This window comes from Accipiter gentilis, chromosome 4 (assembly GCF_929443795.1).
Source record: "Accipiter gentilis chromosome 4, bAccGen1.1, whole genome shotgun sequence".
Classification (NCBI taxonomy): domain Eukaryota; kingdom Metazoa; phylum Chordata; class Aves; order Accipitriformes; family Accipitridae; genus Astur; species Astur gentilis.
The window spans coordinates 5837073-5851862 of NC_064883.1; the positions used below are offsets into that span (position 1 = coordinate 5837073).

General features: G+C 37.4%; 1 protein-coding gene across 5 annotated transcripts in view; it reads left to right on the forward strand.

Annotated features, from left to right (window-relative positions):
* Positions 1 to 14790, forward strand: part of ZNF385D (zinc finger protein 385D) — a 753372-nt gene that overhangs the window by 58389 nt on the left and 680193 nt on the right. Inside the window, exon 1 of one of the 5 annotated variants that reach the window (XM_049798900.1) lies at positions 3353 to 3385. The exons of the other annotated variants lie outside the window; for them this stretch is intronic. Coding sequence (XP_049654857.1) covers positions 3379 to 3385 — 7 coding nt within the window. The 5' untranslated portion in view covers positions 3353 to 3378. Of the gene's footprint in view, positions 1 to 3352; positions 3386 to 14790 lie in introns of those variants that run through there. 5 annotated transcript variants of the gene reach the window in all.

Below are 14790 nucleotides of genomic sequence, written 5' to 3' on the forward strand. Positions count from 1 at the left end.
GAGATCATGTTGTGTGCAAGAGTAATATTTATCTCTTTCTGCTCTTCTGTTCTGGTGTGTTTTCCTCTCAGAGCGGTAATTTGCAGCCATTGCATGACCACACTTGGTGGTTTCTTGTGGAGAAGAGAACTGGATACAGCCCTCTGCTCAGGCATAAAGGGGATTTCAAAATTGCCTTGAAAATTCAACCAAATTGAATAAGTGATTGTATTGCTTAGACAGATAATAGTGAAGCTGCTTTAATAAACTGGCTCTTTTTTATCGCCCCCCCCCCCCCCCCCCCGATATCTTTTAGGATCAAGAGAGTAAGTGCCATTCAGTTTGTCTAGAATGGTTACAGGTGTGAGATAATATAGTTGGCTCTACAGTTCGATTGCTCAGTAAGGGAGTATTGCACTTGGAGATGTGCTTTACCTACCTGTATCCCTGAAGTGGTGTGTGAATGAAGAGGGAGGTAATTGATTTAGCAAGGATGCACTTTCAAATACAGCTATATATTTTTCATTAACAATAAATAAATGGAAAAGGAAATTACTTTTATTTTGTATTGTATCATTCTCTTTAGCATTACAAGCTTAGTTTCAGGTGTTCTTTATTTCTGAGTGTGCAGATTTTTGCAGCAAAACAATCTATTGGGAAGTTACTCAATTCAGATATAACTCTAGGAAACAGGTGTTTGAGACTATATTTTAAAATAAAACTTTAATGATTTTTCACCAAGATGTTAAAAGATTTGATGTGATTCAGTTTTATTTACTAGACTTATGTTTAGATGTTCTTCTCATTGTTTGTATTCTGAAACTGTAGTAGTTTATCACAAAAATCTGTCTTGGTGTTCTCAGTACATGATAATCTTCCCAGTTGATCTCCTGACTTGCCAGTATATGTACAGTTCGAAAATATTTCCGTACAGATTATCTGCTGCTATTGATATTTTGTAAGACAGAAAGTTTGAGTTGTTCACCAGAGAAAGAGTAAATGCCTAACACATACTATTCTCACAAGATTTTGCTGTGACCACTTTGCTGTACTTCCCCCCTTCCCACCCTGCAAGCCCTGAAGAAATGTGCAGAAATAATTACAAAGATTAACCCTTCAAAGACTGGGCCTGATTCTCGATATACTAATGCACCTTGTTAGAATTTAATTGGTTTATTTTTGTGTGAACTTAATATTAGAACAGTGTACCCTGAACATGGACAAATCTCTTGCAGAGACTATGACATTTGTCTACCAAACTGATGGGATTTGCTTATTCTTTTTTTTTTTTTTTTTTTTTGAAAAGGAAAAAACCCCTAACCCCCCAAACCAACCAAACTCCAAATACATTGATTTTTTCTTATCTCTTTATGTATACTGCTTAGACTTGTAGATCTTGGGGAATTCATAAATAATTTGACCGTTTTTCTTTACTCATTGTTTCAACTTAAGATGTGTAAAACAGGATGATCCCATGCATACTAATTTGGTTTTTAGCATAAATCTGTGAAGACAGAGTAACTATTTCTTCCTAGCTCTTCTGCTATTCTAATTATGGGGATGTTTTCCAAAACCAATAGTTTATCATTCTCACTGCAGAACATCTGTCTGCCTTAAATCTACTGAACTTGCCTGTGAAAATGTCCTTGCAAATGGATTCTTGTTAATGGCTAGGATACCTGTAATTGCTGTACCTAGCTTTAATATAAATGCTTTATGTATTTCATGTGTCTTGTGCAAAGTAGTGTGATTTATTAAAATAGAACAGTGTCTAAAAGCAGGAATAAAAGTACATTTTTACTCCAGTTCAAAAAATATCCTATTTCCTAGTTGTCTTTAGTCATTTCTCTGTGGTAAGTCCTTCATAAAAACACAGTGGGAGCAGAATCACATAGTTTTGAAACACTGCATGGGTTTCGGTTATATTGATTTAGATCCTGATAATCGAATATACTACTATATACCTGCAAACTGTTCTGCAGTTCACAGAATCACAGGATGCCTGAGGCTGGAAGGCTCCCCCCACCCCACTTGGATATTTATACAAATTGATGAGATCCCCCCCCGAGCCTTCTATTCTAAGTTTACTTTGTGTTCCCCTATTTGTTCATTTGTGGCCACTTTTCTTACAGTTACATTTTGGTACTTTACAGTGGTATGTGGAGATCTCAAGGGATGTTTTTGGAAACTTTCTTATGGGTTATATCATGTAAATCTAAATCCTGAATTGACAGGTAACAACACGTTCAGTTTCCTTTAAGCATAGGTTGATGAACAGTGACAACATGGGTAAAAATGCTGAAATTGTTCTAACTGAAAAAAAAATATTGAAGTAGCTGTCTAGCTGTCAGAGGTTGAGTTTTAATCCTGTAAGTCACTTCAAGAACACTAACTGTGTTTCTGGTGTATTTATATGAATGGTGTTGAATGAGCCATATGATGGGGTCCCTTTAAATTACCAGATCAATGGTAGCCCTGTCCATTTCCCATTGGGGTTCATTAAATCACTAAGTGAATTAAAAAAGGTTGAAGTGAAAAAATATGATCAATGCCTAAGAAAAAGATTTCTTACTAGTTATTTTCTGAGATGATCAAATGCAATTCAGGTTTGTACTACCTCTTCATCAGAAGCCCATTCTCCCAAACTTAGGACTTGTCCATGCAGAAAGCAAAAGCAATAATAAAATGGGCATTTATTTCTTGCATGCAAAGGATGTGTATCTGCCTCCATTGCCAAGAGCACCAGGAGTAGTTTCAAGGTCCTGTCTTTAAAAATACTGGCAAATGTTGGAGAGTGAGAGGGGGAAAAGGAAAGGCATGGTACATGATGTTAAAAAAGGAATAGCAAAAGCTAACGAGTATGAACTCTGTAGTGTCACAGTTGTTATTTTTGCTTCTGTTTCAGTTTCATTGGAGCTTGGTTGGAAGAGACTTCAACCTTCACCCAGTGCGCTCGAGCATTATGAGTCCTCAGCTTTTTTGCAGGCATTGTAGTTAGTCCGGCAGAAATGTATGAATATAGTCCTCACCTTGGAGAATCTGTCAGCAACCAAAATTGTAATTATAACTGCATACTATAGCAAGTACATTATGAATGTCTAGGTAAAGCAAAATGCATGATAACTCATATTTTAAGTTCATGCACTGCTTTGGTACTGCTTCCTTACATAAATTGATAAGACGTATATACCTGCCAACTGTAATAATTTTTTCCAATAGTCTGTTTTAATTTTTTTTCCAAATAAATTTTCTCTCCATCAGTTGACCATTTATTGAGGGATGCTTGTACATCACATAGCTGATCAGAGTTGTTGCTGTGTAGAGAAACTCAACATGAAATACCTGTAAGAGCTGGCTTTACATGTCATCTGAGTCCCGCTCATTGGATTCACTGCCCTGATGAGGAGTAGGTGATTTATTTGTGTGCTGTCAGATTTCCTCTGCCCTCACTGTTCTGCTGTGCAACATGTGCAAGTCCAATGCAATGTCAGTTCATAGAATTTACAGCATAGGTGCTGCAGGGCTGATGCATTAAAGCGTCTATATAATCCAGCATGCATGTGTATTGTACGCCAGACTCTTACTAATTAATTCCTGTGAAATGCGTTTCATTTATTTTTGTATAGCTTTCCTTCTCAGATTCAGAATGTGAAATAATATTTTGAAATCTCTCTTTTTTTTTTTTCTTTAATGGGTTGGAAATTCCATTAGAAATCTGGTCTTGGGTAAACCGAAACCCAAACTACCTTTAGCTTCCAAATTTTTTATCTTTCATGTTAACTGTATTTACAGCATTAAAACTTCTGGGCAAGTATACACACGGATATGGCCCTGAAAATCTACAAGTATGTAAAAAAAAAAAAAAAAAAAAAAGGGGGTTAAATTTTAAAACTATAAACCAATAACTTAGCTGTCAATTTAAATTTAACCATAATCACCAGTTCTTACTTTCATGTCCTTTTGTATAGTTCAAACATGGTGCTTCTTGCACAGAGTACTGTAACGCAGAGTGGAGAAAAGGGAGTTCTCCATGGCTGATGTGCACCTGCCCACAGTACCTGTCACTCTCACGTTTTGCATCGATTTTTTTCATTCATTCTTTTCTCCTCTGTTTTTCATCCCATCCTGCTGCTGGAGTTGTCATGCTGAGACTTTATACTTTCCAATACCTTTGTCACTGTTGAATGCCTGCGTATAATTTTTGTACCCAGCTGTGGTGAAAGCACGTGCTATTAAGATACAGAAGAAAGGTGAGGCTTCCTTGCTGGGACAAACCCTTGAAAAAACAGAAACATTACACAAAAAGAAATACCTTTTTGTAGTCATTAACAACATTTAAGTGGGTGGGGGGTTTTGTGGTTTTTTTTGTTTGTTTGTTTCAGTTTGGTTTTTTTGACCTTTACTGTCAAATTTATCTTCCTACAGGAATCTGTTTCAGTGTCACAGTCCTAAGTTGGATGTAAGTGTTGGGAGAGATTTTAGTTCCATACACTCTGTGAATGAGTTCTTTTTTTCAAAATTATGTCTGTTTTCAGTGCAATGCTAAGCTCATTTTCCACAGAAACGGAACAAGGAAGTATGAAGGATTTTCAGATAGACGATGTATATTTTTTGAGTGACCGTACGCCAAGATAAAAGGGAGGTAAATCTGTTATGCAAATCTCAAGAATGAATGCACTGTTCTAACAGTATGGCAGGAAGCATTTATAAAACCATATGTATTCAAGATACAGCCCATAATACAGCCTAGTTGTAGTGATCTCTCACAGAAGGATAGTGAAAGGACAGTTAAGTGATCCTGAGCTGGAGCAGAAATAGAAGAAAAAGCTCTTAAGTGCAATGTGAGGAATTCCTACAAATATACTCTCTGTCTCCAGAGAAGGGCAAAAAATACTTTCTTTGCAGATGCAAAAAAAAAAAAAAAAAAAAAAAAGTTTTTTACTTGGCTATGGTTTAGCCTTTCATCTTAGAACAATAGTCTTTCAGAGAATACCATTCATTTGGCATGCTCATTACGTGTTTGGCTTGTGATCTATTCTAACATTAATATTCTCTACTCTAAAACTTCAGCCTAACCAGGGTGATGATTTCCATTCCTCTCTTACAGGATCTTCTTCACAGGGCTTTTCTCCACCTTGTCAATTCAATTTTGAGTTTAATCTTTGCCTCTGATGTGCTTTCCATCCCTTCATGCTTGATGTGATCTGCCAGTTTAATAAGTATATACTGCATTCTATCATCCAGTTGTTAATGAAACTAATGAATAATATTGGACAGAGAACACATCCCAGCAGAGCCTGTTAATAAATTTATCTCTCATTTGGAGAGATCACTGACAGTTACAACTTGGTTACTGTTTTCTCATAACTTTAGCCTTAATCTCATAGAAGTTGCATGTAGAGTATCTTTTTCAAAATTTACCAGGGAAAAATAATGGAAAACGGCATCAAATGACTTAAGTCAAGAGTTAGTGTCTGCTTTTCCTCGCTTTGTAAAGCCTTTTATACTGCCAGAAGAGGAGTTCAGGTATTTTTACATGATTGTTTTTGACACTTTCATGTTACTCAGGTTCTTGATACTTCTTATGTAAAGAGTTTGATAAATAGGTATTTTTCTGCACATTGAAATTAAACTAGATTGTCTGTAACTCCTTAGTTTGCGATCTTTTCCTCCCTCCTAGCTTTTATAGACAGACTCTGTATTTGCCTTTTTCTAGATTTTAGACGCTTTGTCTGTCCTCTTTGAATACTCAAAGAAAACTAACAACTCACTCTTTTTTGTTGTTGTTTGTTTGTTTTAACTGTTCCAGAGCTTCCTTGTCAGCAGACAATAGTCTCGTGGCATTTCTACCCTAATAGTGTTGTGTATCGGTTGAATTTATCATGACTCCCAATATTTTTTTCCCCACTGTTATTGATGGACATAATAGTGAAGAATTGAAATGAAACTGCAGACATTTATTTCCTTGTAACTGTTAAAGGAACTAGCAGTGGCAATAGAGTTAATCGAATATAGGTAAGTTTGTTTACTGGAAGAGCTCAGCCTCTGACAACTCTTTCCTAGCTGTTCAGTGAGCAAAGGAGCATTTTGTTGTGCTTTTGCTAACAAGGAGTTCTCAAATCAAGGAACAGACACTAGATTGTTGTAGTGTTATGAACATTACTAATTATATTTTCACTGTATTAATATTCTCTCCATCCAGACAGAGGCTGATTAAAGCTTATGTGAGCCTCCTATGTGATGGCAATGCAAATCACTATGGAGAACTCCCCACAGGCCTATTTATTTCCTTTCAAGCCTGCCTTGGTTGTTGGTGCAGGGATGTGCTGAAGATCCTCCAGGGCAAAGTGGTGGCTTGGCTCAGCTCCACAATCCTTTCTGAGCATTGAGGGCTCAGAGCAAGTGACACGAGTGTTATGAACAGGACAGTATCAGCACGTAAACTGATCTGAGCACCTCTGCGCTGCATACCTGTAAGTTTTTGCTGTGCCTGGACTGGCTTTCTTAGCTGGAAATGAGTCCTTGCTTCAGACAGGAACCTGTTTCACAAAGCCCTGTGCCATAATAGGCTTCCTAGTCTGCTGACTGTATGCCCTGGAAACAAGCGCTACTGTTTCCAAAGTCCTTGTTAGAATGTCCCACTGTAGAAAGTCCCATGTGAAATTCAGGTTGCAAAGTGTGTTAGGTTATTCCTTTCTTTCCAGTTGTTAATTTTTTTATGTGAAGTAGGTCAATTATTAAAGCAAATGAGCAGAGTGCTTTTTTAACTGGAGAGATTCATTCAGTGTCTAGTACCATAACTCCTCGCTTCCTTTCTTGCTGTTTCTCTTTTTCAATACTGCTTAGTATTTAAATTTTTCATTGCCAAGCAAGTTCACAAGAGGCAGTTCAGTTTCTTGTGAGATACTAAGGTGATGCAAAACTCCATGATTGGTGCAATTTGTTAGGTAAACTGCACAAATTACATGAGTGCAGGAACACACCATTGGGTAAGGCCATGGAGAAGTGTGGGCCACAGCAGCAAGCATGTGAGCGTTCTCTACTCCAAATATTAGCTGAATTTATGAATAGCATATGAATAGCACTACACTGCTACCTATACATAGTGACAGGTTGAATGTTGTCTATGCTGTTGAAAGTCTCCTTTGAACACCTCGGTTGTCTAAAAAATACATGGATGAATGCCGTAGATCTGTAGATTACTGAAAACTCCTTTTTAATGATCAAAAAGAAACAGAATATATTAAAATCTGCCTTGTTAGAAGTTTTGTCCAAAATTATGCATTTATATGTAGTTCCTTCAAAGAAAATGATGGACATTGAAATCACCATTATGTATCCTAAATATCCACTTTCTTCTATTGGATAGAACCTTTGTGATCCATTTCTTAGTAACACAAAATAACAAACCCCAGTAATAACAAAACCTTTATTATGATCATACCTTTCATTTCCTTGTTGACAAGTGGCATGCATGAGCTTGTGTATATGAATGATAACTGTTTTGTGTAAAGATGTGGACGGAACTTTTTTTTCCTATCTTAAACCACTTATGCTGGAAAGATTAAAAAAGGATTGAGATACTGCATGAAATCTGATGTGTAAGCTGATTTGATTATAATATATTATGAAGTGTAGAAAGCTACTCCTAGACATCTGCCTGTATTTTAATACAGGCAACCACATTTTGCCTACGTAACTTCCTGTTGCAGCTTTGTTTAGAGACTGTCCACTTTCTTATTTGCATGTGTAAGTTCGTGCCTTTCCTTTCTATATCTCAATGGATGTGAAATTTCTCACTGAGCTGCTTTCATTGGAATGACGACAGGGCTGCATGCTGCATGTTGAGAAATTCTTCTCCACAAATTGAAATGAAGGAAACTATGAAATTGTGGTAAATCATAATCACTTCACAATTAAGAACAGGGCTGAAAAAGAAGCTTCTTTTCCTGATGCAGGATCAGCTTACTACCCCTTAGAGACATGAAGTTATTAACATGCTAATGATTTTTTTTTTTTTTTATTCTGACCAAGTTGTAGCCAGCATGAAAATTGCCAGCAGTTGACATTCAAAAATGTTTTTGAATTGCTAAGTGGAAAATTGAAGAGAAATTGTTGTTTTACAGTAGAGCGAATCTTTGAATGTTACATGGCAATCACTGGTTTTACCAAAAAGGTATGGAGTGTAACACACTTCAGAAGGTATTGTGCTAGTACAAACATTATATGCCTTATGTGAATGTGTTTTTTGGGAACATGGCTAATATTGTACTCTCTGGGTCACTGTTGCCATTTTAATATCTCTTCAGATTCTCTCAAAAAGAGGAAGAGCAATAAATAGTTGCCAGAAAGAGGAACAATGCAACCCAGACCTATGTCTCAAGTGACTGTATTATTTTCAGTAGAATAAGAAGGAACTTGAGGAATGAAACCACCAACCAAGTTCTTGGATGCAGGAGAACTTATATCATATCTGTATCTGCAGGATTATACTGCAATGTACAGTTAAATATGCCTAAAGCTTAGTAATTTTCTCTTATTTTTATAGCTTTCTTTTGTCACAGATCTAATATGGTCATCTGAATTTATGATCTGGGGGAAGAACACTTAGTTTTTTTGATTGGTTGGTAAATAATTAGTGGAAATTATTTCTGAAAAGGCAGCAAAGGGCCTCTTGCTCTTTGGGATGTTTTAATCTATAATGTCAAGGCAGAGGATGAAATGCCTGTCCTTGAAACTTCCTGCTAGAATACTCTATGTGTTCAATCAGATGCATAAACCAAATGTTCTGATTGCTGTTAAGTGCTGACATTGGAAAAAACGATGTTTACTGGGATATATTCGATGTCTCTAAAATTTGAATAATATTACTTAAACTTTTTTTGATCCTTTTTGTCAGCCTCTAGTGTGGATTTAATGTATTTTAAATCAAATTGCTGCATTCGGAGCAAGCTCTTTAAAGATTTTTGTAATGAAATGCTAGAGCAATTGAGCTGTGTTTCAATATGAAACAAGCCAAGCCCAAGTTCACCAAGGTTTGTGAACCTGGACTGAATTTAATATACTCTCCCTGTATTCTTTTTTATGTTTTTGATTTGGAAATAATTCCTAAATCAAATAAAAATTCTGAAGACATGAAACAACAGAAATTAAAGCTAAGTGTATGCTGAAGCCCAAACTCCTGAGTTTTGATTTCTGAAGAGGGTTGGTGTTCACCAGTTCTGGGGTTTTCCCAACTGATGTGGAGACTTCCACATATTCAGTAAAATTCTATTACTGAATTCTAGGTGAAGAACCAAATAAACTTTTGGAGAGAGCGAGCTGTTAGAGTGCTCTTCCCCCTCAGTCCTTGTCTCTGACCTGTATTTCTGTTACAAAAAAGCAGGAGTTAGGAAGCTGGCGTGTCAGATTATTTGCTGCTGATGTCACTCCATGTTTTCTCTTCTCACCTTTCCCCAGGAGGTTTGGACTTTATACCTGTGTTGGGAAACCTGCACATCACCCTCTTTGTCAAGTAACCATATTTGAAACAGTCTTTCTAGAAGCAAGCAGAGTTGCTATTTTGTAGAAGACGATGCTGAGCGCAATGGTGGTATTGATTTATGCAGAGTTCAGACAACACGCACTGGAAATACTGCACACGGATACCATTAAGATGAGCCTAATTCAAATTCTTCACTAGAGTAGAAACAATAAACAATCATTTATAAAAAATAACTTTATTTCTGTTGAAGGCCTAATGTAATTCAGACTGGGGGAACTCCCGATTGTGGTGTTACTAGGAGGAGGGTTATTTGTACTATGTATGTGTGGGGGTGTGTGTTGGTCTTTGGTAGATGATATTGACAACATTGTGAGCGGAGTTTGGTGTGCGATGGAAATGACTAAGAGGAGGTCAGGGAATGATTCATCTGAGGTCAGGGAATGATTCATCTGCCAACCCGTCCGCTCTTAGCTGCCCGCCCTGGGGCAGTGTGGTGCATGGCGGATAAGGAGTGAAATGCGTGAGCACAGTAGATTGCGAGTCACCTCTTTGTTCCAGCAGCGGTCCGTGCGTGCGTTGGTTTTAGTTTTCAAATGTTCTCTTCATAGGACTGCCTGAGCCTACAAAATCCTGATCTTAACTCTGGTCTGTCTAAAGGCCACTCGGGTTTTCTACATTTTCTGTGCTTGCACAAGAAGGGTATAGTTGTCCCTCAGTTGGGTTGAAGCATGTTGTAAGAATTCAGAATTAGGGTCAAGTCCATTCAAAACAACTGATACGATATTTTTCTGAATTTATCAGTGAAACAAAATCCAGCAAAACAGTGTAGAAGAAACAAATAGATTAGCTTTCTAAGTTTTCAGATTTTGGCCCATAATTCTCATGGAAAAATATTTCCTGTCAAGTACCTATACTCTCTCTACTCACCTACAGCTGACTTCTGAGTCATTGGATAATCCTTAATGCCTGAAAAGACGCATCTGCCTGTGGTCTACAAAAGTCTGCCCCGCACTGTTTTGGACAAGAGCACTCAGCTCTTCTGGTGAACATTACATGTTCAAAGTACTCAACAAATATTAGCTAATTAATTGATTAAATCAAAGAACAAAGTATTCTTCCAGCAATGCAGAAGAATGTGCTTAGCACACATTACAGTACCAATAAATGGATTCTAAATCTCTTTAGCAGGTTTCGGAGACAGACTGTACTGTTGTCTGGTGAATACATTTGGATAAGTGTCTTAATCCGATAATGTCACATTTATAGTGACTCAAAACTTCATGCCACAAAATGGCCAAATACAACATAATTCTTTTTAAAAATCTATGTGACTACAGAGAAGTATTTGCATGTTTCCCTCATGTAATGAAGTTTTTATGATTAAATATTTTTTTAATTATTATACAGTGATTGCTTTTTAAGAAATTGGAGAAATACCCATATAAATGTTGTGGTTTAACCCCAGCCAGCAACTAAGCACCACACAGCTGCTCACTCACTGCCCCTCCACACCCCCCTAGTGGGATGGGGGAGAAAATTGAGAAAAGAAGTAAAACTCGTGGGTTGAGATAAGAATGATTTAATAGAACAGAAAAGAAGAAACTAATAGCAATAATGATATTACTGCTGTCATTTTATTAGTGTTAATAAAAGGATTGGAATATACAAATGATGCCCAGTGCAATTGCTCACCACCCGCTGATTGATGTCCAGTTAGTCCTCGAGCGGCAGTTCCCCCCACTCCCCTTCCCCTCACTTCCTATACTAGATGGGACGTCCCATGGTATGGAATACACCGTTGGCCAGTTTGGGTCAGGTGCCCTGGCTGTGTTCTGTGCCAACTTCTTGTGCCCCTCCAGCTTTCTCGCTGGCTGGGCTTGAGAAGCTGAAAAATCCTTGACTTTAGACTAAACATTACTTAGCAAGAACTGAGGACATCAGTGTGTTATCAACATTCTTCACATACTGAACTTAAAACACAGCACTGTACCAGCTACTAGGAAGACAATTAACTCTATCCCAGCTGAAAGCAGGACAGTAAGTTAGAATAGAACAATCAACAGAGCATACTAATTGCAGGCTTTTTTGTTTGTTTCAGTTTTAGGTTCAGTTTGGTCATCATTTCCAAAATCTTATCCCTTAAGAAGAGATAGTACAAAAAAATACAGCTATCCTGTCAAAGCTTTATTAATGGTCTAAAAAATTTCATTTCAGCAAATATAGATGCTGCACTGAATAATACTAGTCATAGCAATTATTCAGCAGTTTCTTGGGGAAGATCACTGAAATTGAGGAATAAATAATATTTTCAGGGAGAAGAGTTTCCTCACGTGGCGTACATTCAGTTTCTAAAATACGATATCCAAAATTCAAACATTAACCTTTAGGTAAACATATGCCTTTGTGTTTGGTGCATTCCTAGGATTTGTTGTTCTTCCTAGATAGAAAGCACTAGACTAAAATGATCATCAACTTACCTGCCATTTATCTGGGATATTTGTGGTATTTTTTCCTACTGAATTCCCAAGTGCCAGAAAATTAAATAGCCTTCTAATGTACTTTCTCTTTAAATAGCAAACAACAGGGAACAGGAGGCTATGAAACACACTGGTGAACTTCCCTCCATGCTAGGCATAGTATCATGCTAACAAAAAATACTCTGATATTCAAATGAAGTTATTTGTCAGTTTTCCTTAAAAGCACAGTAATCTCTGAAAAATAAAGTTGGGTACAAAAGGAAGAGAAGCATAGCAGAGAAGGGGGTTGGAAGGAAAGACAAGAAATTGTCCATTAGCATTAGAAACTGCACTAAGTTAGGAGCCTAGAAAGCATGAATTCAAGTTTCACCTCCTACTGCACTTGGCAATTGCATGATTGACTGAAGTGTTTTCGTCTGGATGCAGACAGGAATTGTACAAGATTTACAGATATGGTAAAAGGCTTTCAACAAGGTCACTGCTGGCAGCACTGTGTTGTTCTGTAAGGTATTTTCTTGAAGCTCCGCCAGGTAATGAAGAAAATAGAGTAGTGCATGTGTCTAATATTCCCAACTTTGCTACTATCTCCAGTGCTAAAATATTATAGTACTTCATAACATTATCTGCATCTTGGTCTTATATTCTAATTACGCATTTAATTTAAAGATACTCCTGCTATGTTTGTGAGTTCAGAAAGGTTTTCTCTTTGTTGTGTCTCTATAGGCACTCTTTCCAACCCATTTTCTTTTTTAAAATGGAGCATGTTTCCTTCATCATACTTTAAGAAAATAGTACCTTTTGGAATGGCTATGACAGTTCTTCAGGCTTCACAATAATGCAATTCTAGATTGTGTGTTCTTTTTTCTGCTTCTAAACTGTGCCTTTTATGCTGATATTAGATTTAAAAAGTTATGAATAAGGTCTGCCTTATGGTGCTCTCCTTTCTGTGTGTTCCTTGGCATAATCCTGAAGTGCAGGTCTAAGATCTGACTGTCCCACAATTTACAGAGTTACTGTAATTAAAATGGACACCAAACCTTACCAAGGTGATATCTACAATAGCAAAGTGAACTTCCTCTAGTTGCATTTCTTTATATATATATACACACACACACACACATACATCCACCCCACTCCTTTTTTTTTTTTCATTGCCTTCACTGATGAACTGTTAGTAGAGTGGGTTCTTGTTCCATATGGTGACACAGAAAGTCCTTGCATGCAGACTCAGAAATGTGACTGGTTACAGAGGTAGGTAACATTATCAAGTAGCCTCTGCTTCTTTCCTTACTCCTGCAAATCGGTGGAGCCCAAAAGTTCAGATCTGAAGGATGAACTCTGCAAAGTCAGTGTGAGAGGAAGGGTCATGGATGGAATAGCTTGGTTTCTTTATGTTTTATGCCAGAATTTACCATGTTGACTGTACATTTTGTCAAGGTTGCTGGTTTTTATCTTTAGGGTGAGCGAAAGACTCCTGCAGGCAGAAGTAAAAGGATCTTGGGCCATAATTTGTCAGTGCTAATCCCTTTGTTGACAAAGTGCTCTCTTCAGGAGTAGAAAACCCTGTGCTATGTTCACAGGACTGACAAAATACTGTGCCACTGTGAAACTTACTCATATTTAGGCTGTTGGCTGCTTTCTTTCATTTTGTACTTTGCCACTGGGGCACTTGCGCTTCTGGTAGGCTTGCTCTCAGAGAAAATACACTCACCTTCCGATACCACTTTTAATGCTTGAAATGGTGACAGCAGAAGAGTGGTAGCTGCTTCATCTCCTGCCTTAAACCCATAACAGTGTTGAACACCTGCTAGTAGGTGACTGTGGTACTGGATGTACTAATTAGCTGTAATATGAGTACATTCTTGTACAGAACAAATTTGAAAGATAGTGACTTAGTGTTGCTAGGGCTAGAGGACCCAGAAGCTTTTGCTCCTTTCTCATTAAAATTTAAGTTTGGGCAAGGAAAATTGAAAAAACATTGTCACCTTGTTTGTGTAAAAAATGTTGGTTTTGGCTAAGTTCCTTGAAAGAAAATCTCCGGTGGTTTTGACCCCAAATGATTTTCTCAAATGACCCTTTTGAGACCTCTTTCAAAAGCCTCAGATATGTATATCTGATATATACGCACTATTTATATATACGTAAGTACATGTAATAAATTAAACTTTACTGTCCTTCTTGAAGTTATTTATCCCACACAAAGGTTGAAGTTAGTTGTCAGGACAGAAAGAAGTATGCTTTGTGGCAGAGGAAGTTTCAAAAAAAGTCCTTGTAACCTCCTGCGTGGTTGGTGACCATTCAGAACAATTGCCTTCCTAAAGCCATGTGGCTAGTTACTTGTGTGTTATAGATCTTTGAATTCTTCAATACCGAAGAAGTGAGTCTCTTATAAAATAGTAAAGATATATATCATAGCGCACTAGAAGGGGAAAAACAGCACCTCTTGCAGCTTACTTCTAGGTGAAGACTTCGCAACTGTAATGAACAAATTATTCTTTTCTTAAATAAATGCAGATAGCTGCAAAAAGTCTTGATATAGTAAGAAGTATCCAGGGTGAAGGATCACTGCCTTGGTTTGTGTGTGAATTCTCCTTGCAATAGAAGTTTCGGAATTTGCTGAAGCAGCAGGAGAGCAGTAATGTGGAATGAGGTTCAGTCAGTGAAGAGCAGTAAGTGTAGCGATCAATAATCAAGTGATTTGTGAAAAGCAGTTGATGACCGTGTGTGTTGGTTCCAGATGTGTATGTGCTGTAGGAGCAAGGCATGCTGAAGTGGATTACACTGCTATATTGCAAGGTAAGCCATTCCCATTTGCTTCCTGGCAGTGAATGTTGATTGCAAATGACATTA